The sequence below is a fragment of the Carettochelys insculpta genome, chromosome 16 (genome assembly GCF_033958435.1).
Source record: "Carettochelys insculpta isolate YL-2023 chromosome 16, ASM3395843v1, whole genome shotgun sequence".
In the NCBI taxonomy this organism is placed as follows: domain Eukaryota; kingdom Metazoa; phylum Chordata; order Testudines; family Carettochelyidae; genus Carettochelys; species Carettochelys insculpta.
The window spans coordinates 21,501,165-21,528,726 of record NC_134152.1 but is presented as its reverse complement, the minus strand read 5'-3'; the positions used below and the strand labels follow the sequence as shown (position 1 = coordinate 21,528,726).

General features: G+C 46.4%; 1 protein-coding gene across 1 annotated transcript in view; it reads left to right on the top strand.

The window, feature by feature from the left end:
• The window catches only part of GDE1 (glycerophosphodiester phosphodiesterase 1), a 33,355-nt gene extending 7,101 nt beyond the window's left edge, over positions 1-26,254 (top strand). Inside the window, exons 2-6 of the mRNA XM_075010873.1 lie at positions 13,928-14,103; positions 14,567-14,672; positions 15,962-16,054; positions 19,143-19,354; positions 20,608-26,254. Coding sequence (XP_074866974.1) covers positions 13,928-14,103; positions 14,567-14,672; positions 15,962-16,054; positions 19,143-19,354; positions 20,608-20,755 — 735 coding nt within the window. The 3' untranslated portion in view covers positions 20,756-26,254. The remainder of the gene's footprint in view (positions 1-13,927; positions 14,104-14,566; positions 14,673-15,961; positions 16,055-19,142; positions 19,355-20,607) is intronic.
• The last annotated feature ends 1,308 nt before the right edge of the window (positions 26,255-27,562 follow it).

Genomic DNA, 27,562 nt, shown 5'->3' with positions numbered 1-27,562 from the left:
TGCCGAGCGTGGCGCGGATGGGGCCGAGATCCCTGCACGTCAGGGGACGGAGCCACACCCTCAAGGGATGGGGAAGGCTGCACACAAAACAAGGCACCGCAGCCCCTCTCCAGACAGGGCTGCAGAGTTGCTTTCTCTCAGCCCTCCGCTCATGCTGCAGACTCCAACTAGAAGGCAGGGGTCCCCCCTAGCCTACCCGGAGCCCCCGTCTCCATTTTTACAACCAACCTCGCCCTGGCTGGGACCACCTTCACCCTTCCTGGGGTTTGAGCCGCTGGAGTACTATCACAAATCGCTCTCTCCAGTGTCCCAGGTCTCTCGATGATCTCGCTCCCCCAGACGCAGAGGGTATGCACCAAGGGAGTGGTCCAGGTCACCTTCCCAAGAACAGTGCCCATGCTGCCATGGTCGTCCCTATCACACAGGGCATAGACACCACCGGCAGTCTACCAGGGAAAGATCCCCACAGACGGTCCCGTATCCCCGAGGGCAATCGCAAATGGGGACAGAGACTCAAGTAGCTCAGGGGGAACTGGTTATGGAACCCCGAGAGTTTCCCTTGCAAGCTTCCAGCGAGCGGATATACCATCACCAACAGGAACCGGAACAGTCCAGAGAGGCGTACCCTAGTGGTTCCTCGCTCTCCTTCCCGGACGAGGCTACGGCCCCGGGGGACGTCCATCCTCCGGACGATCTCAAACACTTTCAAGAGCTGTTTAAGAGGGTGGCCTTCACGCAAGGCATCCAGACAGCAGAGGTGCAAGAGAAACACCATAAGCTCCTCAAAAATCTGAGACCTCCGGCCTCTTCCAAAATAGCAATACCGCTTGATGAAGCAATCTTGGAGTCCGCCACTATGATATGGCAGACCCCTGTGACTATTCCGCCTGTCCACAAGAGAGCGGATAAGAAATACTTCGTGCCGGCGAAGGGCATGGAGTTCCTGTTCAGCCACCCACAACCAAATTCCTTGGTGGTGGAGTCGTCGCAACAAAGATCAAAGACATCTCAATTCAAGACGGGGGGAACAGACAAAGATGCCAAGAAGCTAGAGCTGTTCGGCAGAAAGGTCTACTCCTCCTCCACTCTACTGTTGTGAATGGCAAATTACGCAGCGCATTTAGCGAACCATAATTTCGACAACTACACTAGGTTAACCTCCCTCATGGACTCGCTTCCAGAGGACAAGAAACCGGTGCTCAAGGCCATCGTGCAAGAAGGCTACGCGGCCTCGAGGACAGGAGTTCAGATCGCCCTGGATGTTGCGGACACAGCAGCACGCTCCACAGCTATGGCAGTGGTGATGCGAATCGAGTCCTGGCTCCAGACTTCGGGTATACCGAGGGATCTGCAGTCAAAGATAGTTGATCTTCCCTTCGACTCTCAGAAGCTGTTTGCTCAATCAACTGACTCGGTCCTTCATTCCAGTAAAGACTCAAGAGCCACACTTAGGACCCTGGGGATTTACACCCCTCCATACAGAAAGAAGTACTACCCTCAACAAAGATGGTACCAGTACCAGCAACAGCGTCCCCAGTACCACAGGGGTTACGAGCAAGGGCGACATCAACAGCACCAGCAGTACAGAACTCCCAGGCGACGTTCCCAGCAGAGCCGTGCGTCCTCGGGGCAGGGCCAAAGGCCACAAGTTTGACACACAGATCAAGGGCTGCGCCATTGCTACCATCGCACAAGGTCATCCGAAGCGGTTATTCCACCATCGCCTCCGACCATTCTATGACCAGTGGCAAAGGATCACCACAGACAAATGGGTGCTGGAGATCATAGCCACGGGGTACGCCATCCCCTTCCAGTCACTCCCACCGCCATGACCTCCACCCAGGCCCCGCCTCCAGGAGGCCTCCCATGTAGAGAGGCTCAAGCAGGAGGTAGACCATCTCATGCTCATAGGGACAGTGGAAAGAGTGCCGGAGCAACTGCAAGGGAGAGGGTTCTACTCGAGGTACTTCCTCATGGAGAAAAAGACAGGAGGCTGGAGGCCCATCTTAGATCTTCGAGGCCTCAACCGGTACCTGCGCAAGCAACGCTTTCGGATGATCACAATCGCCTCCATCCTTACGGCACTGGACGATGGAGATTGGTTCGCAGCCCTCGACTTACAAGACGCGTATTTTCACATAACTATCCATCCGGCTCACCGACGATTCCTCCGGTTCATGGTAGGCAAAGAACATTTTCAATACAAGGTCCTACCGTTTGGCCTCTCCTCGGCCCCCAGAGTCTTCACCAAGACCTTGGCAGTGGTGTCAGCCTACCTGCACAGACAGGTAGTATTTATATTCCCGTATCTGGACGACTGCCTACTCAAAGGGGCCTCGAAGGAGGAGGTACTACGCATGATACGCGTCACAGCAGGCACGTTCTCTTCGCTCGGCCTGGTGATCAATCTGGCAAAATCAAAGATAGACCCCACACAGGACATAGAGTTCATAGGGGCACACACAAATTCTATTACAGCGAGAGTGTATCTACCAGAGACTCGCTTTCGGGTCATCGGCTCCCTCGTGGAAGTCATCACCTTCAGCCCTACGGTGCCGGTTCTGACGTGCTTACAGCTTCTGGGCCACATGGCAGCAGCAACGTTCGTAGTACAGAACGCCAGGTTACACATGCGCAGCATGCAGCACTGGCTGGCGAGCGTATACAAACCGGCAGCACACACCGTTCACAGGGTGGTGTTGCCCACAACAGAGGTGCGCAAATCCCTGCAATGGTGGGTAAACCCCAAGAACTTGCTAACAGGGGTACCCTTCCACCAACCACAAATATCGGTTTTTCTTACTACAGATGCCTCCCTCATAGGGTGGGGAGCACACATGGGCGAAGAGGTGATGCAAGGGCTGTGGTCCTCCACGGAGCAGTCACTGCACATAAATATATTGGAGCTCAGAGCAGTGTTCAACGCCTGCAGACACTTTCGAGACCATATACAAGGCAAAGTAGTCGGGATCAGTACAGACAATACCTCCACCATGTTTTATATAAATCGGCAAGGAGGAGCTCGGTCCCGTGCCTTATGTGTGGAAGCAGTCCGGTTGTGGAACTGGTGCATCGCCAACAATATAACCTTGAAAGCCTCGTACTTACCAGGCGCACACAATGTGAAGGCAGACCAGCTGAGCAGGCGTTTCGCACTCACGCACGAGTGGCAGATCCGTCCCGATCTGCTACGACCGATTTTTCACGCATGGGGTTTTCCCCAGATAGACCTGTTTGCTACTCAACACAACAAGAAGTGCCTACGATTCTGCTCCAGGGCAGGACTGGGACGGGGGTCCCTGGGGGAGGCACTCGCGATCTCCTGGAGGGGCCCCCTGCTTTGCGCTTTTGCTTCTACAGTGCTGATCCACAAAGTCTTTCAGAAAGCCAGGAGGGACGGAGCCCGAATGATCCTGATAGTCCCAACGTGGGATCGACAGCAATGGTTCCCCCTACTCCTGCGCATGTCGGACTGTCCACCGATGCCCCTTCCGGTGGCGCCGGATCTGCTCACGCAAGCCCAGGGGTCCATAGTGCATCTGCACCCCCAAGGCCTGTGACTACAAGTGTGGTTAATCCATGGCTCAGCTCCCTAGAGAGCACATGTACGGAGGAAGTGCAACAAGTCCTAGAAAGTAGCAGGAGGGCTTCCACCAGGAAGACCTACAAGCAGAAATGGACTCGCTTCACGGCATGGTGTTCTACAAAACAGCTAGCCCCCCTTTCAGTGCCTATACCTGTAATATTAGAGTATCTACTGGACCTCAAGAGAGGATGACTCTCACTAGCCTCGTTAAAGGTCCACCTTGCCGCCATTTCAGCGTTCAGACACGAAGAGGAAGGGCACACGGTGTTCGCCCATCCCATGGTTACCAGGTTCCTCAAAGGGTTGGTAAACCTATACCCCCCTCGGAAACCACTTCCACCTTCGTGGAACTTGGACCTGGTGCTTAATGCGCTAACGGGACCACCGTTCGAGCCTTTGGCCACGGTTTCCCTCTGCCTCCTAACGATAAAGACGACCTTTCTTCTCGCAATCACGTCAGCTCGCAGGGTGAGCGAGCTTGCGGCAGTTATGGCAATGCCACCCTGCACTGTTTTTTCCAAGGAGGCGGTAACCATACGGCTGCATCCAGCCTTTGTTCCTTAAGTTTCTTCTGAGTTTCATATTAACGAACCTATTGTTTTACCCTCGTTTTATCCAAAGCCTCATAACTCTAACAAAGAGGCACGCCTATACCTCCTGGACGTGAGGAGGGCGCTAGCCTTCTATATAGACAGGACGAAGTCCTTCCGGAAAACGGATAGACTCCTAGTCTCTCTCGCTCCCAAATCGAAAGGAGAAGGTCTCTCCTCGCAGAGAATCTCGAAGCACATCGTATCCTGCATAAAAATGTGCTACGAACTCAAAAAGACTCCTTTACTGGCCACGCCCAGGGCTCATTCCACTAGGGCAGTGGCGGCATCAACAGCCTTTTTCAAGGGCGTTGCGCTAAAAGACATTTGCAGAGCGGCGACCTGGTCATCCTATGACACCTTCGCCAAACATTACGCCCTTCACAGGGTATTCCAAGAGGATACCCATCTCTCGACAGCGGTCCTCTCGGGGACAAGCTGCACATAATCCGATTACCCACCTCCTATCTTGGGTTACTGCTGTGTAGTCACCTAATGTGGAGCACCCACGGGGACACTCGAAGAAGAAAGAGAGGTTACTCACCGTAGTAACGGTGGTTCTTCGAGATGTGTCCCCGTGGGTGCTCCACTACCCGCCCATCCTCCCCGCTTCGGATCTCTGTTTAGTGTTTTGCAGGAGCATCCGAGGCGGTTGGTCAAGGAACTGGCGGGGACCGGATCGCGTACGTGGCCAGGAGCGCGCAAGGGCGTGGTGCGCACCGGCGCATGCGCGGTCCGGCAGAAACTGCTTGGAAGATCCGATCTGCAGTGCCGGGCGAGCCCGACACCTAATGTGGAGCACCAACGGGGACACATCTCGAAGAACCACCATTACTACGGTGAGTAACCTCTCTTTTCCCATCGTTATGAAATAAAACCCTCTCTTTTAAGAGGAAAAGTACGCCTCTGCTCTTGATGTGAAATCAGCTTTTCTTATCAATCCAAGCGCTGTGAAATCAAGTCAAGCCAGCATCAATCATGCACAAATATGTCATCAAAAGTACTCCATGATACAGAGTTTGACTGGTCAAAAGTGAGGTTCAGTATGAGAGCACTCTGACTGAAAAAGACAAATTAGTAATGGATCAAGGAAAATATAAAGAAAAAATAAAATCCAAAGACTCTAACTGATAAAAGATTTACTTAACTAAATAAAAATTCTCTGAATCATGGCAAAATTTCCATGGCACACTTAAAACCCCTCTCTGGCACCCAGCGTGATGTAGCACACAGTTTGGGAAGCACTATTCTAGTCATCTCTTCTAGTTTTAAGCTGTATAATTGAGTATATTTTTGTTTTAAAATTTTAACAGCAAAATTTAATTTCATAGAAATATTTGCAGGGAGTGTCATCGCTAGAAATCAAATCATAGCAGTGAAATTGCACAACAAACAACATTAAAACATTTAGTTATCCTTTTTCAAAAATCATAAACAAATCGTTGCCTAGAATCAAGCAAAAGATTGCAATTAAAGGAGTGATAAACACAGAAATGACTACAAGTTTTACAAATGGGAGCCATTAGCAAACTAATCAACAAACCATAGGGAATAAGTTGAGCAGCTAAAGTAAAACAGACAATGGGAGAGTTATACACTCGTACACTTATGAATCATTTAGTGTAAATATAGTAACCATCTATTGCCCAAGACAATCCAGTGCAAACCTTTGGTACATGACGTAATGAATTTGGAAATTACAAAGTAGATGTTGTTTACTATTCTAACGTCAGTGTTGTTGAGCTAATCAGAGTATGCTTCTCCCCAGGGAGAGAGATTCTGGAAGTCCTAATATTCAAACTCCTCTTCCTAAATATCTCAAAACATCTCTGTGATTATGTCTTATAAATAAGCCCAGCAGCATGTAAGTGCCAAAAACAGAATACAAAAAGCATAGCTTTCTGGGAGTGGGAAGAGAAGAGAAGGAGGACTAGTCAAGAGCAAAAACTATGCATGTGTTTCACCCTCTGCATTGTAAAATTTAGTTTTATGATGACTAGGGCTAGTCACTCTCTCAGGCCTGGTCTACGCTAGAAGATTAAGACAAATATAACTGTCTAAGGTTGATTTTATAAACAATCCTTCTACCCCCAGCTCTCAATAGGTCAGTTTTAAGGGGCTGCAACACCAACTTTTGTACTGCTGCCAAAGTAACTCAAGAAGTCAAATTTGCAATGTTGAACTATACAAGTGGAGGTGGCAGCATTATTAAAATCAATTTCATTAGCCTTTGAAACTGTCCCACAGTGCCCCCGGGGTGTCCTTTTCAATCATTGCTCCATCTCTGCTGCTGTCCAGGTGAGCCAGAAGTAGGTGACAAGAAGTAGAGCTCATCAGCCTGGGAATTTTGATTAGATTTACTTTTCTCGCTGGCAAGCATGGCGACCAGATGTGTGGATCGCATATCTGCAGCACATCTAACACACCTTGTGGCAATGAGTTCCCAGGACTGCAAAAGAGCCCCAGCATGGAGCCATCAGGAGATCTTGGACCTCATTTCAGTGTGGAGAGAAAAAGCTATTTTCCAATAGCTCAAAGCCAGCAAAAGGAACGCTGATATTTATTCTAAAATATCACACAGCATGACTGAGAAAGGGTACAGCAGGAATGCTCAGCATTGCCGTGAGAAGACCAAGGAGCTGAGACAGAACTACCAGAAATGCAAGGAAACGAACAGTCTGTCTGGGGCATCTCCCCAGAAATGCCAATACTACAATGAGCTTCACACTATTGTAGGGGCAGACACAACCTCTTCCCCCAGAAGGCGACTCAACTCCTCCATGAAGAGTAGTCCCGGGGACGATGATGGAGCTCATCCTGATGAGAAAGAGGTGTATGACATCAGGGTCCATTCTAGTGTAGAAGTAGATCTTGAAAGCCAGGAGGCTGTCTGTTGACCTGGAGCCCATCCCCTTAACTCAGGAGGCAGCTTTGAAGGCAAACCTGTATCCTGAAGAGGGCACTTTGGTAAGTGTGCTTTTTTTCTACTGGTAATAATATGTTGCAGTTGTGGGATGGAGCGTCTCTGCCCCTTCCGTTTAGAACAGCTTGTTAATGTGTCTGAGGATGGAGTGCTCATCCTGTTTGGACATCTCACTGAAGGTCTTAGACAGGCAATTTTGGATTCTCCTCGTGAGATTTTTGGGGAGACCTGACTTATTGCTGCTTCCACAGTAAGACATCTTACCTCACCAAGCCACCAGTGAGTAGTCTGGAAGCATGGCACCACCAAGCATTCTTGCAAATTTTCCCACATGGCAAAGAACAAGCAATCTTTCCTTATCCCTTTTTCTTATTCTGATGAGGCTGATGTCTCGTTCGGCCACCTAGAATGCATGGGAAGTTTTGTGAATCACTAATGATTTTTTTTGCCTGGCATCTACCCAGTGCAGAGCAAAACTCATGCATCTCCTGTAGCAGCCACTTTAAGATCCAAGTGCTGCTTTAAGCAGCACACACTCCAAGCAACCCCACCCCTTACAACAGTTCAGTGAGTGATCAGACATGCAGCAACTCACCCCGTGGGCTGGCAGGCAATCGGACACACAGCAGCGCCCCCACACTCCAGGCTAACAGGCACTTGGACCCTCCCCTGGTTCACATTCATGATCACAGTGACTTTTTATGATCCTGAAGCAGGCACTTTAAAATCCAGGTGCTGCATTAAGCAGCAAGCACTCCAGACAATCCCCATCCTCCCGGGCTGGTAAGGCAATCAGACCCTCCCCTTGTTCACCAGTGCGCCTGCAGGGACTTTTTATGATTTTTTTAACTTCTGCAGCAGCCACTTTAAAATCCAGACATGCTTCAAGCAGCACATGCTCCAGGCAATCTCTATTCCCTCCTGAGCTGGCTAGAGGTAAGAATGCCACGATGCAGCCACCCGTTTCCCCATGTGCACGAGGTAACCCCCACTCCCCGATGTTGCTTTAAAATTTTTTTTTCTCATGAGTCAGGGATAACTTACCATAGTGTCAAAGGTAAACCTCAGCTGTAGAAGAGCTGAAATCATTCTGCTTGGAATTATGCATTTTCTGTCTTAGGAGTCACCACGTGCCCTAGCAGTTGCAATATGTTCTTCCATAGAGACAGACAGCCATTCTTTCTGTCAGTATGGTGACTGTTCCAAGTAAAGATACAAACGTTGCTGTTGCCAATGACATTTATATTTCTCAATTTATTTTATCAGGAAGTGACCTTGGTAAGAGACAGAGGGGCTCAGTCCAACCAATAAGAGGTTGCCCTAAATGTGGAGGAAGAAGAAGACCCAGCATGAAATGTTGGAAAATTATTTTGATGTAGTGACAACGTTAAAATCAGAGGTCGCTGACTAGAGAAAAAGCATGATGAACTGTCGAGCACGAATGCATGATTCATTCATTTCTTTTATGAGCAATCAGACAGAATTGATTGAGTTGCTGTTTGAGAAATCACAATCAGCAATCTCTGCCTTAATTGAAGCTGTGCTTGAGAAAAAGTCAGTGAACCACACCCCCCCAACACATGCTCCATTATATGTCCCCATATCTGTACACATTACCTTCCCCTTTTAGAGGCACAGCATCCCCAGCATCATGCCACTCCAGATACCACCCTATTCATTCTCCTCCCCTGGATGGGGCATTGCATCCCCCTGCCACTCCAAGCACCATCATTTGAGACCTCCCTCAACCCAGTCAGCCCACTCCCTGCTCCTCACTCTGCATCCCCCATCCAATTGATGCCCCCCCTTACATACCTCCTTCCGCCACACGTTCTTCCCCTCCTCTCATCAGAGACCCAGAATGAGGGGCAGAAGGCCAAGGAGAGCCTTGCTTCATAGCCCCAAAAATCAACATCCACTAGAAGGCTAACCTTTTATGAATAAACATGACCTTCTTATCCTCTTTTTCCCTGTACCCCCCCACTCCTCCATTAATGCCACCACAAATAAAAACATTTTCTGAAAAGAGAGTTTTATTTATTGGTTAACATGCTTTGGGATTGGGTAGATAATGGTGGTTGTCTTGCAGTTTGAGGCGGGGGGGGTGTTTCATGAACAGCAAGGAAACAGCATGGATGGGTGGGGCATGCAAGTTAACACCCTTCATGCTCATTCACAAACTTGGTTTTCAAGACATCCTTGACTTTCAGAGCCTCTTTCTGGACTATTCTGTTTTCCCTTGGGGTTTGCTGCTACAATTTCTTGCCATGATCTCTGCCTCAGCTTCCCTCACCCCCAGCATGAAACTTTCCCCCCCCTTGCCTTGCAAATGGTATGAAGAATACAGCAGACCCCAATGGCAGTGGTATTGTTTTCTTCATTGAGGTCTAAGCAGATCAGAAGGCATCTAAACCTGGCTTTTAAATGGACAAAGGCACATTCTACCACCATTCTGCATCTGCTCAGTGTATAGTTAAAGATCTCCTTACCATAGTCCAGGGTGCTTGTGTAGGAGTTCATGAGCCAAGGAAACAAGGGGTAAGCAGGGTCACCCAAAATCACTATGGGCATTTTCATGCCCTCAATGTTAATTTTCTGATCTGGTAAGAAAGTTCCATGCTGGAACCTTGTAAACAGACCAGAGTTCCTAAAGATTTGTGCATCATGCACTCTTCCTGACTACCCCACACTGATGGTGAAACGACCTTTGTGATCCACCAAAGCCTGAAACACCATAGAGAAGTACCCCTTATGATTAATGTACTCCGAGGCCTGGTGGTCTGATGCCCGGATGGGGATATGTGTTCCGTATATGGCCCACTGCAGTCAGGGAGCCCCATGGCAGCAAATCCATTCCCTATCTATTATACATTCCTTAGAGTCACTGTCTTCCACAGGAGAAGCCTGTTGATTGTCTTGGCTACCTGGATGGCAACAGACCCCACTCCAAATTGATTTGCCCACTCCAAATTGATTTCCCACTGACCGATAGCAGTCTGGCATTGCAAACTTCCAAAGAGCAATTGCCACGCACATCTCCACTGTCAAAGCAGGTCTCATTCTGGTATTGCTGTGCTTCAGGGTGGATGACAGTACTTCACAAAATTTCTCAAAAGCGGCCTTATGCATGCACAAATTCTGTAACCACTGCTGATCATCCCATGACTGCGAAATGAGGTGATCCCACCAGTCTGTGCTGGTTTTGTGGCTCCAGAACCTGTGTTCCACACTGTACACTTCTTCCAGTGCTGCCAGAAACTCCACAGTTCTCTCCAGATCTTCACTTCCATCAATGCCTCGTGAAGGATTGAACTCATAGTGCATGAACATTATGTTCAGAAGATACTGAGTCAGTGTGTGAAATGAGCACAAAACACTGCATCAAACTTTGAAGCTGTTAGGATCCATGTTAGTGTCTGTAATGGCAGCTGGCAGTCAATAAGAAAACCATGCGAAAATGCCATTTTTTTCCCAGCCGGAAAGGGGGAAGTTAGGGAAATGTATTCTGGAAGATGACATCAGAAACCCAGAGCAACTTGTGGTGACATTTTTCCCAGAAGACACGGGCACAAAATCCCAAAATGCATTAGGGCTGCAGGAACTGTGGGATAGGTGCCCCGAATGCCTTGTTTCCAAAGTTGGACTTAGGCAACCTTGTGGGGACACACTAAATTGACTTTCTGAGCTGATCAGGACACTCAACCTTGACTTTATACAATCTAGTGTTAAAAAATCGACTTCAAAAAAATCAACTATTCCCAAGTGCAGACATATCCTAACTCTTTAAAGGATATCCTAATACTGGGTAAGTACCAAAACAAAGAGATAAAATAGGACCATTCTAGAGCAAGGGCATTTAAATTGTTCATTGTCTGAGTCACCTTCCTGCTCAATCATAATCTGGCCTTTTCTCCTTGGTAACTATTGCCTACAAGTTGTATGCATACAGTTAACATTAAGATCAAGGTATTTGAAACTGATCCCACAATCTCTCAGTATTGTGGAGAAGGGAACAAATTCCAATCACTTACCCACAGGCAGTAAACTTGCAGTCTGCTAGTCCATCTTGAAAACAGTGTCCTGATTTTCTAGTTATGATCTTGTCTCAACTATTTTTTTTTTGAAACATGATAATCTGAAGTCTCTGTTTCTACTTCTGTTTTGGAGTATTGTCTTAGTCTCTCACTTCTATTCTCTTGTTTTCATTAAGTCAAGTGGGAATCAAGTAACAATTACCAGCTTCTACAATGTTCATTCATAAAGATTTTTTTTTTCTCATCAAGGAGGGAGAATGGGAGTTTCTTTCACTTTAATTTTACACTAGAAATGTTTAATATCTCAAATACTGTATTGGATAAAAGGATTAGTTCAATCTATATCAGAGAAAAAATACTGTGTGAAGTCTATATTCAAAATACCTGGTATCTGATAAAAATCTTAGTCTAGGGGAGAAAAAAAGCCACAGTGAGAGACCTTTTTCCTACCCTGTTCATAATAACTGCCCCATGTCATGCCTGTAGTGCATGGTGGAAAAGTAAGCAGTCAAAGTCTCTTCTGTTACATGTCTCTAGACAAGGTGGAAACCAATTAACTCCGCCAAATTCACACAAGCATGGACTGTCTACCCATTAAGATCCATTGCACTAATCACTGACAGTCTAGAATCTATCCTGGAAAACAATCCCTCACGCTCACCAAGCTTGGGATACAGGCCAGTCCTCGCCTACAGACAGTCCCAACTTGAAGTAAATACTCACCAGCAGCCGCACACCACATCACTGATACACTTACCAAAGGAACAAACTCCTGCAACTAACCTCGTTGCCAGTTCTGTCCACATATCTATACAAGCAACACCATCACAGGACCCAGACACATAAACCACCACAACATCAGGGGCTCATACACCTGCATATCCACTAATGTGCTATATGCCAGCAATGCCCCTCTGCCATGTACATTGGACAAACTGGACAGTCTCTGCACCAAGAGATAAATGGACAAAATCAGACCCCAGGAATAGTAACAGACACAAACCTGTCGGGAAACATTTTAACCTCTGTGGACATTCAGTAATGGATTTAAAAGCAGCCTTTCCTCTACAAGAGAATTTTTTCACCTGATTACAGAGAGAGAGAGAGAGACATGTGAACTGCAGTTCATTTACAAATTCAACACTATCAATTGAGGCTTGAATAAGGAATTTAACTGGTTAACAAATTACAAAGGCAGTTTCTCTGCCTTTGATATTCACATTTCCCCATCTCATGCTATGATTGAGACACATCCAGCCTGGCTAATGTCAGGCCTACCCTAGTGGTAAAATCAATTTAAGATATGTAACTGCAGCTACAAGAATTGTGTTGCTGGAGTTATGATACCTTAAATCGGGGTGAGCAAACTTTCTACATCAAGCCCGACTTTTCATCGCTGCAGCTATCAGGGCCCCCACAACCTTTCTAATGGAATTCAAACTGATGGAAACTTCACTTATGTTCATATGAAAAAAGCCCACTTTCAGCACATATTTCAACATTTTAACAAGATGGATGAGCCTCAGACATAGAAGCCAATTGTGCTGCCCCACATGTTGCTCACCCCTCCTTAAACTGATATTTTCTGCCATTCCCACAGTGGGAAAATCTCTGCCATTAGCTTCCCTTACTCCTTGCAACTGTGAGGAGTACCGGCGTAGAAGGCAGCACCCTGATCATTTGCAAACCCCGGAAGATTGAGTGCCAGCACATGGATCTTCCACTAAGTATAGATGTGCCTTCAATTTGCTTCATTAACACTGGTCCTGCAATTGATGGGTAACTTCTTTTGCTGCTATATATATGCGTGCAGATGTGGTCTCCTCACCTCAAAAAAGATATATTGGCATTAGAAAAGGTTCAGAAAAGGGCGACTAAGATGATTAGGGGCTTGGAACGGGTCCCATATGGGGAGAGGCTAGAGAGACTGGGACTTTTCAGTTTGGAAAAGAGGCGATTGAGGGGCGATATGATAGAGGTATATAAAATCATGAATGGTGTGGAGAAAGTGAATATAGAAAAATTATTTACCTTTTCCCTTAATACAAGAACTAGGGGACACCAAATGAAATTGATGGGTAGTAGGTTCAAAACTAATAAAAGGAAATTTTTCTTCACACAGCGCACAGTCAACCTGTGGAACTCCTTGCCCGAGGAGGCTGTGAAGGCCAGGTCTCTATTAGGGTTTAAAAAAGAGCTTGATAAATTTTTGCAGGTTAGGTCCATAAATGGCTATTAGCCAGGGATAAAGTATGGTGCCCTAGCCTTCAGAACAAGGGCAGGAGATGGATGGCAGGAGATAAATCACTTGATCATTGTCTTCTGTTCCCCTTCTCTGGGGCACCTGGCATTGGCCACTGTCGGCAGATGGGATGCTGGGCTGGATGAACCTTTGGTCTGACCCAGTATGGCCATTCTTATGTTCTTATGTTCTTATATCTCCTGGATTCTGTGATTTGCACTTCAACTCATCTGATGAAGTGGCTTTTACCCACAAAAGCTCATGACCTACTGAACTTGTTAGTTTCTAAGGTGCCACAGGTCTGCTTACTGTTTTTAAAGATACAGACTAACACTGTTAACTGCTGTGAGACTAATTTATCCATTGCCTACTGCAGCCAGGCAATGGGAAACTAGGACATCACCCACTGGCTCTGGGATAGAAATAGGGTTGAGTTAAAGCCCACAGTGTTCTGTGAGTGGAGAATATTAGTAGCATGGCATCAATAATACAAAGCAAGCATTGTACACTCACCTTTAGATTTAAGTGGGTTTTGTCTTTTTTGTTTTAAAGGCTGCCGAGAATGGAGCCACTGGTGTGGAGCTGGACCTTGAGTTCACCGCAGATGGCATTCCTATTCTAATGCATGATGATACAGTAGAAAGGACAACGGATGGGTCTGGGTGTTTATGTGACTTGACATTTGAAGAAATTAGGAAGCTGAATCCATCTGCAAAACACAGATTGTGGTAATGACTTTGACCCATCTGTGACTAAAAAGGCCTCGAAACTTTCCAGACTCTGACATGCATGTGGTGTCCCTCATTCAGAATCGTGTATGAACAGTGGAATGAATAATTTTTTTCTACAACACAAGGTTTACGCTGTTGGAAAGGAATTACATGGCATTCCAAGAAAATCTCAGATGAGACCTTTGACTTTGATATAAGGTGTTAATTATCTCCATTCTTGCGATAGGCAGATAAAGAAACATAGACACTTGCTGAAATATTTGTAGTGTTCCCTAAAATGTTACTGTGAATGTATCTGTTTTTTGCAAAGAGGGACTTCCATTAGTGTATACGTTTGGTGGTTCTAATTTAATATACTGTACAACTTGGCATAATTCAAATGGAATCTTCCCTTCCGTTTTGTTCTTGGAGTTCTCCTGGGTTAGTTGCATTCCACTGAACTCTTCATACCTTTCTGTAGGAGAGATTTCCGGGGTGAAAAAGTACCAACCTTGAAAGAAGCCGTTATGGAATGTCTGCATTATAACCTTGTCATCTACTTCGATGTCAAAGGCCATGCAAATCAGGTATTCTTGCTAAGAGCTCTACACTCACTGTTTCACTCGATTGCTCTCTTCCCTTTCACTTCAATGAGAGAAGTCTTGAGCATTTTTTTTGCAGAAAGCTAAAGTTTGGTTTAATAAAATTGATTCAACTTTCTCATGCTTCATTCTTGCCATTCCATTGCTCAAAGGTGCCACCAACCATAATTGGAAGGTGGCTCAGTAGCAAGCTGGGTTCTTGTAATGTCACAAGGATGCATTGAATCTAAGGCTATGTCTACGCTTACTGGGAATGGTGACAGCTGCTATGCAATTTTAGGTATGCCAGTTGTGTACCTAAAATCGTTTTAGCAGCCGTCAACATTGGTTCCTGGCCTCACTGTAGAATGTTGAGGGGAGTGCTCCTCCCACTGACGTTCCGTAATCCTTGTGGCTTGCAAGGAGTTCTGGGTTTGACGTTGATCCCAGAATGCACCATTTCATGCATGCGCGAAACAGCACTCCAGAAGATCAAACCTAAGCATTTGATCTTCTGCGGCTAGTGTGGACTTAGCTGTGAATAGTTGGGGACCCCCCGCCACCACCACCCACCACCTCTTTGTGTGGAAGAAGGAAAATCCTGGTGGGCTATCCTTTTTGTCTGTAGTTGTTAGCACCATGACATGGGATGCTTTTTATAGGTAATGATTTGCTTGTTCATAAACCATATAGTTTATCGCTGACATGAAACACAGAAAAAATGTTTTCTTTCAGAAATAAACCATAGTTAATGTTCCATATTTTGTAGCAGTAGACCTTGTCGGGGTGTGTATCTCTTAGCTTGTAGGACCCTCTGTGCTATGGAGAGCATTCTGCACAAACAAGAAGAAGTCTTGTGGCACCTTATAGACTACCAGATATTTTGGAGCATAAGCTTTTGTGGGCAAAGACCCGGTTTGTCAGATGTATTGAAGCGAGTCTTTGCCCATGAAAGCTTGTGCCGCAAAATATCTGTTCGTCTATAAGGTGCCACAGGACTTCTTGTAGTTTTTGAGGATGCAGGCTAACATGGCTACCTCTCTGATACATTCTGCACAAGGCATGCACAGTATAAATACTGTACATCCATTTATGTTGCAATCTGAGTGTTGTGTAACCTGTAACCTCTGCAGCACTTGAGATGCAGAGAAAATTTAAATGCCGCTTTCCTCCTTCCACTTCCTAATTCCACCCCCTTCTCTGTCAGAAAACTTCCACTAAAGTCGGGTCTTTCTGTATCTTTATGAACTTTATGAGGGCAACATACATGCTACATTTTCATCTTTCATTGACAGGCAGTTGATGCTCTAAAACTCCTCTACCTGGAATATCCTCGTTTGTACAACAGTAGCATTGTCTGTTCTTTCATGCCAGAGGTCATCTATAAGGTAAAACTTCCTCAAGGTTTATATTTTGTTTGTTTCGTTTTATGTACACCAGGTCACAATCACTGTAATATGATGAGTGCACTCTTGTATAGAAGTGCAACTCCATAGTATATGGGTATTGTTCCTAAGTAACTAAAACCGCACTTAAAAGTAGGTATCAAAATGAGAGAACAACTGGAGTATTGGGCTCTCAATCCTCATATATCCCCATTCACCATTGCCACGTCACCAGACCCTTCCATATTGATTAGGTGGGCATGTTATAAATCTTGACTAGCTCCCCTTTCAGAAGAATTACTTTGACAAAAGTTCATTAGTGTAAAACTGACTGATATTGACACTGAGGTGCCTGTGAACAGTATTTAAGGAACCTATTAACAGATTACACCTGTGTCAGATTATGATGAAAGTTAGAATGCATTCTAATAGTCTCCTAATTACCATTATCTGTCAACGCCTTATGTCCATGTGCAAGGTTTCCTTCCTCAGCTTCTATTTCTCTTCCCACCTTACTGAATCCTAGGCCTTCCTGAATTTGTTTCTCCAGTTTTTTCCTCCTTTGAGTGTTTCCCTTTTGGTCATTTTTCCTCCTTTTCTTTCTTCTTTCTTTGCTGTCGTCTCTCTTCTTTCCTTCCTTGTATCTTGTTTTTTCTGCTGCTTCCCTATCCCAGTCAGTTGTTGCTTTAGTGCCCTTCCATCCACCCTTCTGTTCCAAGGTACATGGTAAAGTGAAATTAACAACATACTTGAAGCAAGATACTAATACTGCTATGGGTATTGTTAATTTCATTTTACTTCTTGCTTTGCAACAGGATGGGGTGGAACTGAAATTAAACATGTCTGCCCTGACGCATTAATCCCTGACTAAGAAATTGGTAATGATGGTGACCTGTTTGAAACATGAGGGTCAGTATTTAATCCATCTGTGTCCTTTTAAGGAAATTATGATTTTAGTAGCTTTCGATTGCAATAATACCTTATTAAAGTTTAAAAATGGAAATTTCAACTCATTGTTTTCCATTATGCCATTTGTTACTTTGCGTGCTTCTTGAAGCTTGGCTAATGAAGATAGGTTTGTTCACATCTAGTGCGGGAGCTGCAATGTTTGGGATGTGAATCCCGCAAAGGACTGTCCAGTTCTAAACCTGCATTGTGTTCATTTAAATTGCATGAAAACGCTTCTCTTGAGCCTTATAAAACAGCATAAGTGTGGGGTGTATGCTACTTAATAGCAGTCAAGATCCTTAAGTTAAATAGCTGAAACTCAATTCCTGCTGTAGATCTGTGAGGCTTCAGTTTAGGGTTGCAGTCTTGCTTCCTCACACCTGGTGACATGACAGGTAACTGAAACAGGTTCTTTTCTAAATGTAGGGGAAATTGCATTCATGTAAATGATCTGACAATTTTCAAATATTTTACCACTTTTCATCAATGATTTGAGATATTAACATAAAATGCTATATTGAAGCTTTGCATTTCATCTGTGTGCGTAATAAAATAGATGATACAACACAGTTAGAATTATATGGCAATCTGTAGGTCTCAGTTATTACATAAGCTGAAGCCAGTAGAGTTCATAAACTGCTGTTTGAAACTCTGTATTTCGTAGTGTTCAATGGGCATTTACTGAAGTGGTCTTCAGTACAGTTCAGTCTGTTTAAATTGAACACAGCTTACTCAGTGAGAACAAGTGGATCAAACAAGTCTTTAAGGCTTTACAAAAGAATGTCCTAAATGAAGTGAACTGTCTGGCCCCTTATACAGCAAGCTAAGCTGTTTTATCGCAGAGACTAAAGTTGTACTATTGTCAGTATGAGCAAGTCAACCATGAACTTCTAGAGAGCTAAAGTTTGAGACTAAAGAGTTGATCTTACCTTCCTTGCACACCTATAATGCCCATTGGGGTGACTGCTGAAGGACCACAGGGAGGACCACCAGCCACGGGGAGTCCCCCACCCCGTGTGGGAAAGAGCCAAGATGAGCTCCCTCCCTACTCTTGCACCAGCCCCACCCTCCCTCTTCCACCTCCTCTGAGTGTTGTGGCCCGGTGGGGACTAGCAGGACGGGGGCCTGGTGCTGGCCAGCAACAGTGATCCAGTCCCACCCCCGCCCCCAGCATTCACTGGCAGCAGTGGGGAAAGCAGAGCAGCACAGCCCCAGCTCACTCTGCTCCCCCAGCCCTTGCTCCACTTCCCACCCATGGGTGCGGATGATCTTGCCTCCTTCCCCAAGTGAGCAAGCTGGAGCCACATTGCTTCCCTTCCCTACTACTGCCAGTGAGTGTGGGGACGGGAGGCCCCTTGCTGCAAGCCCCAGGCCACCCTGCTAGGCCCCACACCAGCACAGACTCTGGCTCCACTAGTAGCTGGCCAGTCCCTTACCTCTCCTGCCCATGGAGTTTGGGGGTGGGCATGTGCTCCCACATTGCCCCCTTCCGTTTATCACCTGTGACTTCTGTTGACTTAAATGGCTATCTTGTTTGCATGAACAAAGCAGGTTTATTCATTTGTCACTTATTCAGTAACAAGATTACCAAGGGAAACACTAAGCAGTTGCAATAAATAGTTTCAAAACAGGTTTAAACAGCACCTTGGATGTAAAAGAACTCTGCTGGCACTGCAGATTCACAGACGAGTGCCTCATCCCCTCATCTTCCAATGTTCCGGTGTGCAAATCATCTAATCTGGGGGTCAGCAATCCCCAGCATGGGTGCCAAGAGTGGCATGTGAGCTGATTTTCATAGGCACATGAGGCAGGAACTCAGCCTTGCCCCTCCTCCCCCATGCAGCCAGGAGCTTGCTCAGAGCCAGGCCACCTGTGGAGTAACAAAGACCAGCTAATGCTACCAACCACCACCTGAACAGTAAAGTTCTGCATCTTCATTTATTTATTAATGAAGCTGTTGTAAGTAGGACTATTAGTGACTTTAAAAAAGTATCACCAGCACTTGGGCCATACAGAGAAGTCAAAAGGTCAAATTTCAGCACTCCACCTCAGAAAGGTTGCTGACCCCTGATCTAATCTATAAGGTAGCCCTGGAATTTTGGCATCATCTGCTATATACAACTTCCTCACCTTGGTCTTCCAGATGAGGCAATCTGACAGGAATGTTGTGACTGCGTTAACACACAGACCATGGAGCCTTAGCCATTTTGGAGATGGGAAACCTCGTTTTGATAGCATTTGGAAGCATTACGGGTATATGATGATGGACATCATTCTGGACTGGAGCCTGCACAGCTTTTTGTGGTACCTGTGTGGGGCTTCAGCTTTCCTCATGCAGAAAAATTACATTTCACAGTAAGTGTTCAAGCATAATTTTTCTGGACACGTTAGCTCCTCCTGATGTAATCATATAATAAAATATGGAAAAAGAGGCAAGGTGGGACCATGGTTTAGATTAGAATTGCTAGTGAGTGCACTGTAAGCTTGTTTTAAACAGGTCTCTCATTCAGTAACATAGAAATTATTTTTTTTGTACTTACAATGTCCTAGTCTTCCCAGTTCATATTTTACCCCCATTGCTACACCCTAAAGTAAAACAAAGCGGGAAAATTTGTTGCTGTTGCCTGTTTTTAAACAAATAGGCTATGTCTACACTAGGGGAAAACTTCGAAATGGCCATGCTAATGGCCAGTTTCACTTGCGCGTGGCTCATCTACATGAGGGTCCTTTTCGAAAGGACCCTGCAAACGTTGAAATCCCCTTATTCCTATCAGATGAATAGCTTTATTTCCTACCAGCTGACAGGGATTTCAACTTTTGCAGGTCTTTTTGAAAAGGGCCCCCGGGTAGATGAGCCGCGCACAAACAAAATGTGGCACTTTCGAAGTGCCGTGGCTGGCAGCGTGCTAATGAGGTGCTGAATATTCATTTCAGCGCCTCATCAGTATTCTCCAATTTGGCCATTAGCGTGGCCATTTCAAAGTTTTGCCCTAATGTAGATGTAGCCATATTGTAGAAAGGGGGCATGTGGTCACTGCAGAGCAGAAGTAGTAATAGGCATACTGTGGGCCAAATATGCTCCACTTTTGAACAAACCCAGAAATCTCTGCATATACTTATAAATATTACAGGTTGAACCTCTCTCATCCAGCTCCCTCAGGACCTGACTGATGCCAGACAAAAGAATTTGTCAGATCACAGAAGGTCAATATTGTCCAGAGAACATTATCAACACTACTTCTGTTTACTGGGCTCTTAGAAGACATTTAGGGGTAAATTAGAGCTAAATAACAGCACAGCACACTGAGCGCCAGGACTGGTGGCTGTAAGCTTTATGGACCACGGTAAAGTTGGCTACGCCCATAATAAATCTGGCTAACTAAAATCATGCCAGATTACAGATTTTGCTGGATGAGAGAGTTCTGGATTAAAGAGCTTCAACCTGCATTATGATTTTGTTATCTTCTCTGGAACCTAGACCTTTTCTATACTTTGACCTAGAAATTGGACCTTTGCAGATAAACAGACAATCCATAGGAGAGCTCTGTGTTTTAGCCTTGTTCATAATAGTCTCTGGCTTCTCCTTACAATATCTTTCTTCTTCACAGAGAATATGTGAGGCAGTGGTCTTCACGAGGAGTTCAAGTGGTTGGCTGGACGGTGAACACATTTGCAGAAAAAATGTATTACGAGACCGTCCTTGAGACCAGCTACATCACAGACAGCTTGCTGGAGGACTGTGATCCTCACTATTAAATCAGCTGTCATGGGTCAGGCAGCTCAGAGTTCACCACCAAAGGGCTCCACACATGCAGATGAGGTGCATGCATAGGTTGGGGTTTTTGCTTGTACTCTCTGATTTGAACTTAAATCACAGCAGACCTCTCTGGCACAGAACAAGACAGGCTGAGCTGTAATCAGTGTGAGTGGTGGGGAGAAATGCTGCGTGCTTATGCTGTATGGTCTAAAGGGATTAGTTTCATGTAAGTCATCCAATCAAACTATTTCTTTTCTTGATTTAACTCTTCATTTAATGTCATTAGCAGCTTTTTAAGACCTGATTTTAAGATGTGCATTAAGCAATCTGCTTCTCAAATAAGAAATCGTTTGGGGTACCTCTACTGTAGTGCTAAGGGCAGGTTGTATATGTATTCGCCTAGCATAGCTTTGAATACCGTATGGCTGGTTGGTGGTAGAGGGTGAATACCCTACACTGCTACAAGCTGGAAAGGGTGAATGTTCTATACTTTTACACCATGGAGAGAGACTACAGCTGTCTCCATTCTGTGCAAATACTCTACTAAAAACTTGATGACTGGTGGATAAACTTGAATATCTCCTTTTGCTTCATCTTTGAACCGGACTTCAAAGGGCTGAGGGAGTTTAGAAAGGTTCCTTCCCTCAAGACACTGTACCTGAATCATTCTTCGTAAACAGAAGCTATTAGCTGGAGGATAACTAAGAGTTAAAACACTTTTGTTGTTGTTGCTGCTGCTGGTAAGTTGTTTGCACAGATAGAAGGGCTCTGTGATGGAATTTCTTTTACTCTGTGCATTTTACCCAGAAAAAAAGATGGTGGAACTCAAGCTTCAAACCACCACCTCTATCCCCAGGTGACTTAACCCCTCACAGTCTCAAACTGCATCCCCATGGCTTAACTGCCCACCCCCCCAAACCCAGAAGTCACTTACCTTACCCAGGACTCCACCTGCTGCCACCTTCCCCTGCTCCTTCTCGGGGCTGCCATCTGCTCTTCATCATGGCTGCACAGCTCCCCTACACATGGTGCAGCAGGGGCAGCACCCAGCGCCCTGCCACACTGAAAGAATAGAACTCAATTTAACTGGTTTAACATCCAGATCCCTCCTGCCGGCCACTGAACCAATGAAACTGAATCCCCTTTCAGCACAGCAGGCAGGGAGCTGGAAGAGAGGGGCAGCAGAGTGAGCTGCAAATGGCTCCTTAGAGCAGTGGTGTCCAATAGTAAATCAAGGATCACCACACTCGTGATTGTCATCCGTGCACATTTACATGGCAGTTGTGTAGCTGGAAGCAACATATCTGTGATCGACTTCTCTGGCTGTTCTCAATGAGCGAGCTCCACGGGAGAAACTCCCGTTAACCTCCCTTACAATAATGAGGAGTACAGGGGTTGACTGTTGAGCCTCAGTATTTCAATTTCACGAGGCTCCACTAGGCGCGTGAAATGGAACCGCAGAAGATTGACCCTGACCGGGTTTGCTCTCCCTGGTAGTGTAGACGTACCCTTAGAGTAGCAGCTTCTAGTTTGTGGCTGGACCTTTGGCCAGGTCACTGAGTTCCTCCCCTTCTGCGGAAATTAGAGTCCTTCCAGGTGAGGTGTACAGCTGACCTCTCTAACATCCTGGGCCACTACCCACTGGCTGGCTCAGGTCTGTTCTCTACCCTGGGTTCCAGCCCAGGGACCCCATAATATTCAGTAAAGGTCTGTACTGTCCTTGTCCTAGGTCTTGCTGCTACTGCAGCTTCCTGCAAGCACCATCCTTGCACAACTGACCTAAGACTTTCTCCCTGCAGCCCTTTTCTTCTCTCAGTGCCTGGGCTTGATACTGGCCACTCCTGTTCCTTGGCTCCTCCCTCACTGTCCTCCCTAAACTTCTGCAAGTCCAGGTCTTCTTCAGCTATTTGCAGGGTTTGCGCTGCTGCTACAGGCTTCCCCTGGAGCGCCTTTACTTGCTCTACAACATCCCCAAGCACCTTTCATGCAGGGTTTGAGTTCCCACTGTAGATCAAACTGCTTCAGTGTTTGATCCTGTTTAATGGGTCCTCTGCCTCCCAGTCACCTTACGCTACCTTCTTTTTACTTCCAGCTGGATTTACGGAAAAATCACCAGCCAGGTCCATGATCTTTGCTGCTGCATCTAGCCTGACAGTCTCCAGCATGCGGTGGTCTCCAGACAGCCCTTACTTAGTTCCCATTGCCATGGGATCCATGCTTTGTCTTTGCTAACCAACCCTTTCTTAAGAGGGCAGTGTCTTCTTCCATAGGCAGCCTTACAACAACCACAGCAAACTCTGCCTTGTGTTATTCCTGTTGGGTTTCTTTTGTCCAGCCCCTTCTCCTGGGCCAGCCTTCACCTTGTAGTTCATATATGGAGATACCCTATGTGGGCAGGCAGAACATGCCCCTCCTTTTCCTTTTCTCACCCTAGCTAAGGCTCCTTTGGGCATTGTTTTTAGGCCTTCTGAGTGAGTGAAGGCACTTTCTTTTTAGGTGGCTCCATCTATATGCACAACCCTGCTTTGGCTGCCTCTGGCCTCCTGGTCTTGAAACCACCCCTCCAGTCCCATTCCCTGCAGCCTCCACTGTTTTCTTCCCACAGGAGTTTAAATAAATACTATTCAGCTGTGTCCAGTACCCTTGCAGGTATCTGTGTGACTCCCATGCCTTTGCTGGTTCTCCAGCACTTGTCTCATCAGAGGTTGAGTCAGTCCCTGCTGCTTGTTGGCCACTTCTGCAGGGGTGCTGACTTTGGAGTCCAGCCTGGGAGGCTATGTTTGCTCTCTGCAAAAAGGCCTCTGCATCCTGCAGCTTCCCATGTCTCTGCTATGGCTCCCCACTCCCACTTGTATTCAGGCGATGACCTTATGTTGTCATTTATAGTCCACTACTGTCTCCTAACCTCTCCTAGTATTGAGGTCAGTTGCTGCAGTCTTTCACACAGGGCCACGTGTGAGGGGTGACCTTTTGCCCGGGTTCTCCACGGCTGGTGATGTCATTCTCTCACGGCATGCAGCTGTCCTAGAGATGAGCTCTGCCAAGTGCTGTGCCCTTCTCAGCATACTCTCTCCCGTTATCTCGGTCCAGTCAGAAGCCTCCCTCGCTCATGGAGTGGCAGCTTCTGGTTTGTGGCTTGGCTCTCCAACCAGGTCCTCCCCTTGTGGGGAAATCATAGTCCTTCTGGACCAGAGGTCTGGCTGCCATCTCCAAAGCTCTGTGGCTGGTTGGAAACCCAGGCCTGCCTTCCACACTAGGCTTCAGCCTAGGGGCCCTGTAACATGCAGCCCAAGCGGGCAGTGGCCAGGCCTTGCTGCTATGTTCCTGGGCTTCTTCCTACTTACTTGGCTCCACACTTCTGTTATAAACAAGTCAGCCAGTTCAGGGCTAGTTTATAGTAATGCAGGTGTGCATCATGAATTATGAGTAGCATCTATGAGACTAGGTTTGCTACTGTTTTGAAGGGATCAAGACCTATTTCAACACAGTTCTTACTATGAATACCACTACGGCCGTATCTACACTAGCCCAAATCTTCAAAATGGCCATGCACATGGCCATTTTGAAGCTTACTAATGAGGCGCTGAAATGCATATTCAGCACCTCATTAGCATGCTGCCAGCCGCAGCTCTTCGAAATTGCCACTTTTCACTTCTGCATGGCTCATCCAGACAGGTCTTCTTTTCTAAAGGCCCCCAGGAACTTCGAAATCCCCTTATTCCTATCATTTCAGCACCTCATTAGTAATCTTCGAAATGGCTATTTGCATGGCTATTTCGAAGATTTGGGCTAGTGTAGACGTAGCCTACATGATCCAACTGTTACAGTTGTACTCAGGGTGCAACTGGTGACTAGAGGAAAGAAGTCATACATAGCAGTTCTTCAAGGTAATGTGTGGGGCCAGAACGCTGGCAAATAAAGGCAGTCTGATTTAGTGACAGCACAGGGAAAATGAACGAAACCTCCATTTTAATACCTTATCTCTCAAACAAAATGTTGCTTTCATGTCATTTAAAAGTAGAGACTGAAAAAAAAAAAAACCCAGTTGCTTAACCTGCTGTTACCACAGAGCTGTAGCAGAACATGCTAAGTGTTAACCAATAGGTATGTGACTGTGTAGTTTCAAATAAAAAGGAGAATCACATGCTTTAGCATGCAGGTTAGCCCCCTGCATTAGTTATGAGCTGCCTACGTCCCATGCCCTCTCAGGCCAGCTCCAGCTCTGCAAAAGGAGCTAGTCTCTTTCTTGCTACTAAGGGTATACCTTCACTACGTGGATGATCGACCTGGTCAGGGTCACTCTTCCAGGGTTTGATTTTGCATGCCTAGTAGAGATACATGAAATTGAACTATCAGGAATCGGTAGTTGACCCCTGTACTCCTCGATAGCACAAGGAAGAAAGGCGATTGACAGGAGAAACTCTCCTGTCGCCCTCCATCTGTGAGGACAGCCAGGTAAGTCGATTGTAGATACGTCGATTCTAGCTATGCAATTGTGTATCTACAATTGACATTAATGTCTAGCGTAGACCAGGCCTGAGGAAGTGGGAATTGCATGGCTAGGCGAGTGATTGAAGTGGCTCGCATGGCCAGTCACTCTGTTTTGTATTTATATGGTGCCTCCTGTTCATATGCTACAGCTCGCTGTTGAGTGCAAGCATGTCCTTCATGTTCTGTATGTAGCACATCGCATCTGACCAATCAGGGATTAAAAATCTACCTCTGTAAATTGGGTAAGAAGAGTGTTTTGTGCCCAGTCAGGCTAATTGTACAGTTCTACAGCACCACTTGACTCAGCTGGAAGCTGGGTGTAAACACAGGGACTAACAAGCTGACCAAAGGAAGGATAGGTTTCTAGTTGGGGGATTGTAGCAGCAGAAAATAGTGGCTAATTGTGTGTTGTATTTGTGGTAGGGCAACTGATGTCAAACACAGGCCCCTGCTGGGGAACTCCCATGGACTGACCAAGGCTGTTTAGTTTCAAAAGTTAACTCTGTGTCTTACCAGCCTGTCTTCAACCCAGCCATTGCATAGGGAGTCAAAGGCTGAAGTCATATGTCTACTGAAGAGTAGGTGGCTGGGAACCATATAGACATGTGCACTGAATTCACATTTAATAAAAATGTTCTCTTCAAATGGCAGTTTCTTTTTCCAGCAGACAGCTGTAGAAAACTTACTTTAAGCAGAAACTGTCCTTTCCCTTATTCAAGTTACTAACCTATCAGTACCTTTAAATGGATTCTGTTTTAACCAGTGCTTTTTTTTTTTGTGCCTGCACAGGCCAGTACGCTGTACTGGCACCTTGGCAGTCCCAGCTGTGCGAAATCTGGCTGCAGGACAGGGGTCCCTGGCAGCCCCAGGGCAGGGAGCCAGCTGGGGCTTGGCTCCCTCCCTCCCACCTGCTCCTTCAGCTCCGGGGACTTGGGTGGTGGCAGGGAAGCCCCAGGGCTGGGAGCCCGGCTGTCAGCTCCAGCCCCGGGGACCCCAGCAGCAGTGGGGGCGGGGAGGGGGGGTGCAGGGAGCCGGCTGAGTACCATCTCCTTCTTAATCAAAAAGCACTGGTTTGAGCACGCACAAGCTTACACCTAGGCTGAGGCTAAAAACTAGGTATTAATCTGCTCTTTGCAAGGTGGGCTGCCGAGCAGTTTCAGCTGGCAGCTGTTCTTGCACTGGTTTCTAAGGAAGTCGCTGGGCCGAATGGTGTTAAGGCTAGTCTTCTTTTCCTCTGCCATTATAACCAATGAGCTTCCAAATATAGCTCGCGCCACTCAAGATTTTGTCCGATACTTTCCTCCTGACGATGTGCGTTGAACCACTGCCTATGGCGCTAGGTCAGTGCTGGAGCAGCCACGAGGATTTATCTTACAGCAGTGACACCACAAGTAGAGGTGACCGATGAGGGCGGATGAGGAGGGGGTGGGGGCACTGGTCACATGACAGCCCATCCTTGGGGAAGAGCCAGGACCATCCCCCACTGCCCCAGCCTCTGCCACTATCCATCTTTGGGGGCATATGATGCCGCCTGCTCCTCCCCACACCTTACCCCAGGCTTCAGGTAAGATGATGACAGCAGAAAAGTTGTACAGTGGCCTCTTATTACAGCAGCAACCTGATGGCATGAAATATACTGCCAGTTGAAATGCAAGGCTTGGTGCATATATGCATCACAACAAATTCAGCATCTTTTTGTAAATGGACCTGTGCCCAGATGATCAAGATGTACAGTAGAAGGAAAATAGTTCTTTTCATTAACACCGCTTAAACTTTCCACAAGTAAAGCACACGGGCTTGTTACTGTTAAATGTGGCTGTTTTGTAGTGTTTGTGGTAGACAGAAAATAGCATTTCTTATAGTGGGCACTGAGGTTATGCATTTGCATAAGTTGGCATTTGTGTTACAATGTGCTAGTTTTGTGTACTTTCTTTTGGCAGGAGCCGCACCATTGCTCCTGTCTGAACTCTAGCTGTGTGCCTTGGCCCTGGATTTTTATATTTAATTATAAAGTTATCTTGTTCCATTGTGGGGGGGGGGGAGCAGACGTGAGCATTGCCAAGTGTTCTAGAAAACTCTTTTCTGGAAGGTTCACTTGCATTAGGAAGAGGGCTGAATGCCTTCGGCAAATGAGAAGTGGCGGTTAGACCATTTGACAAGAGTACGATCGTCCTGGCCTTTCTGCAGTAAGAGCAGGTACAAGATTTGCCCCCACATTACAAGTTGCTATATACCTCCCTCAGCAGCTCATTGAGGCACACCTTCACACCCCCGTTTTGCCCTTGGCTCTGAGCCATGACATGTCCAAGCCAAAC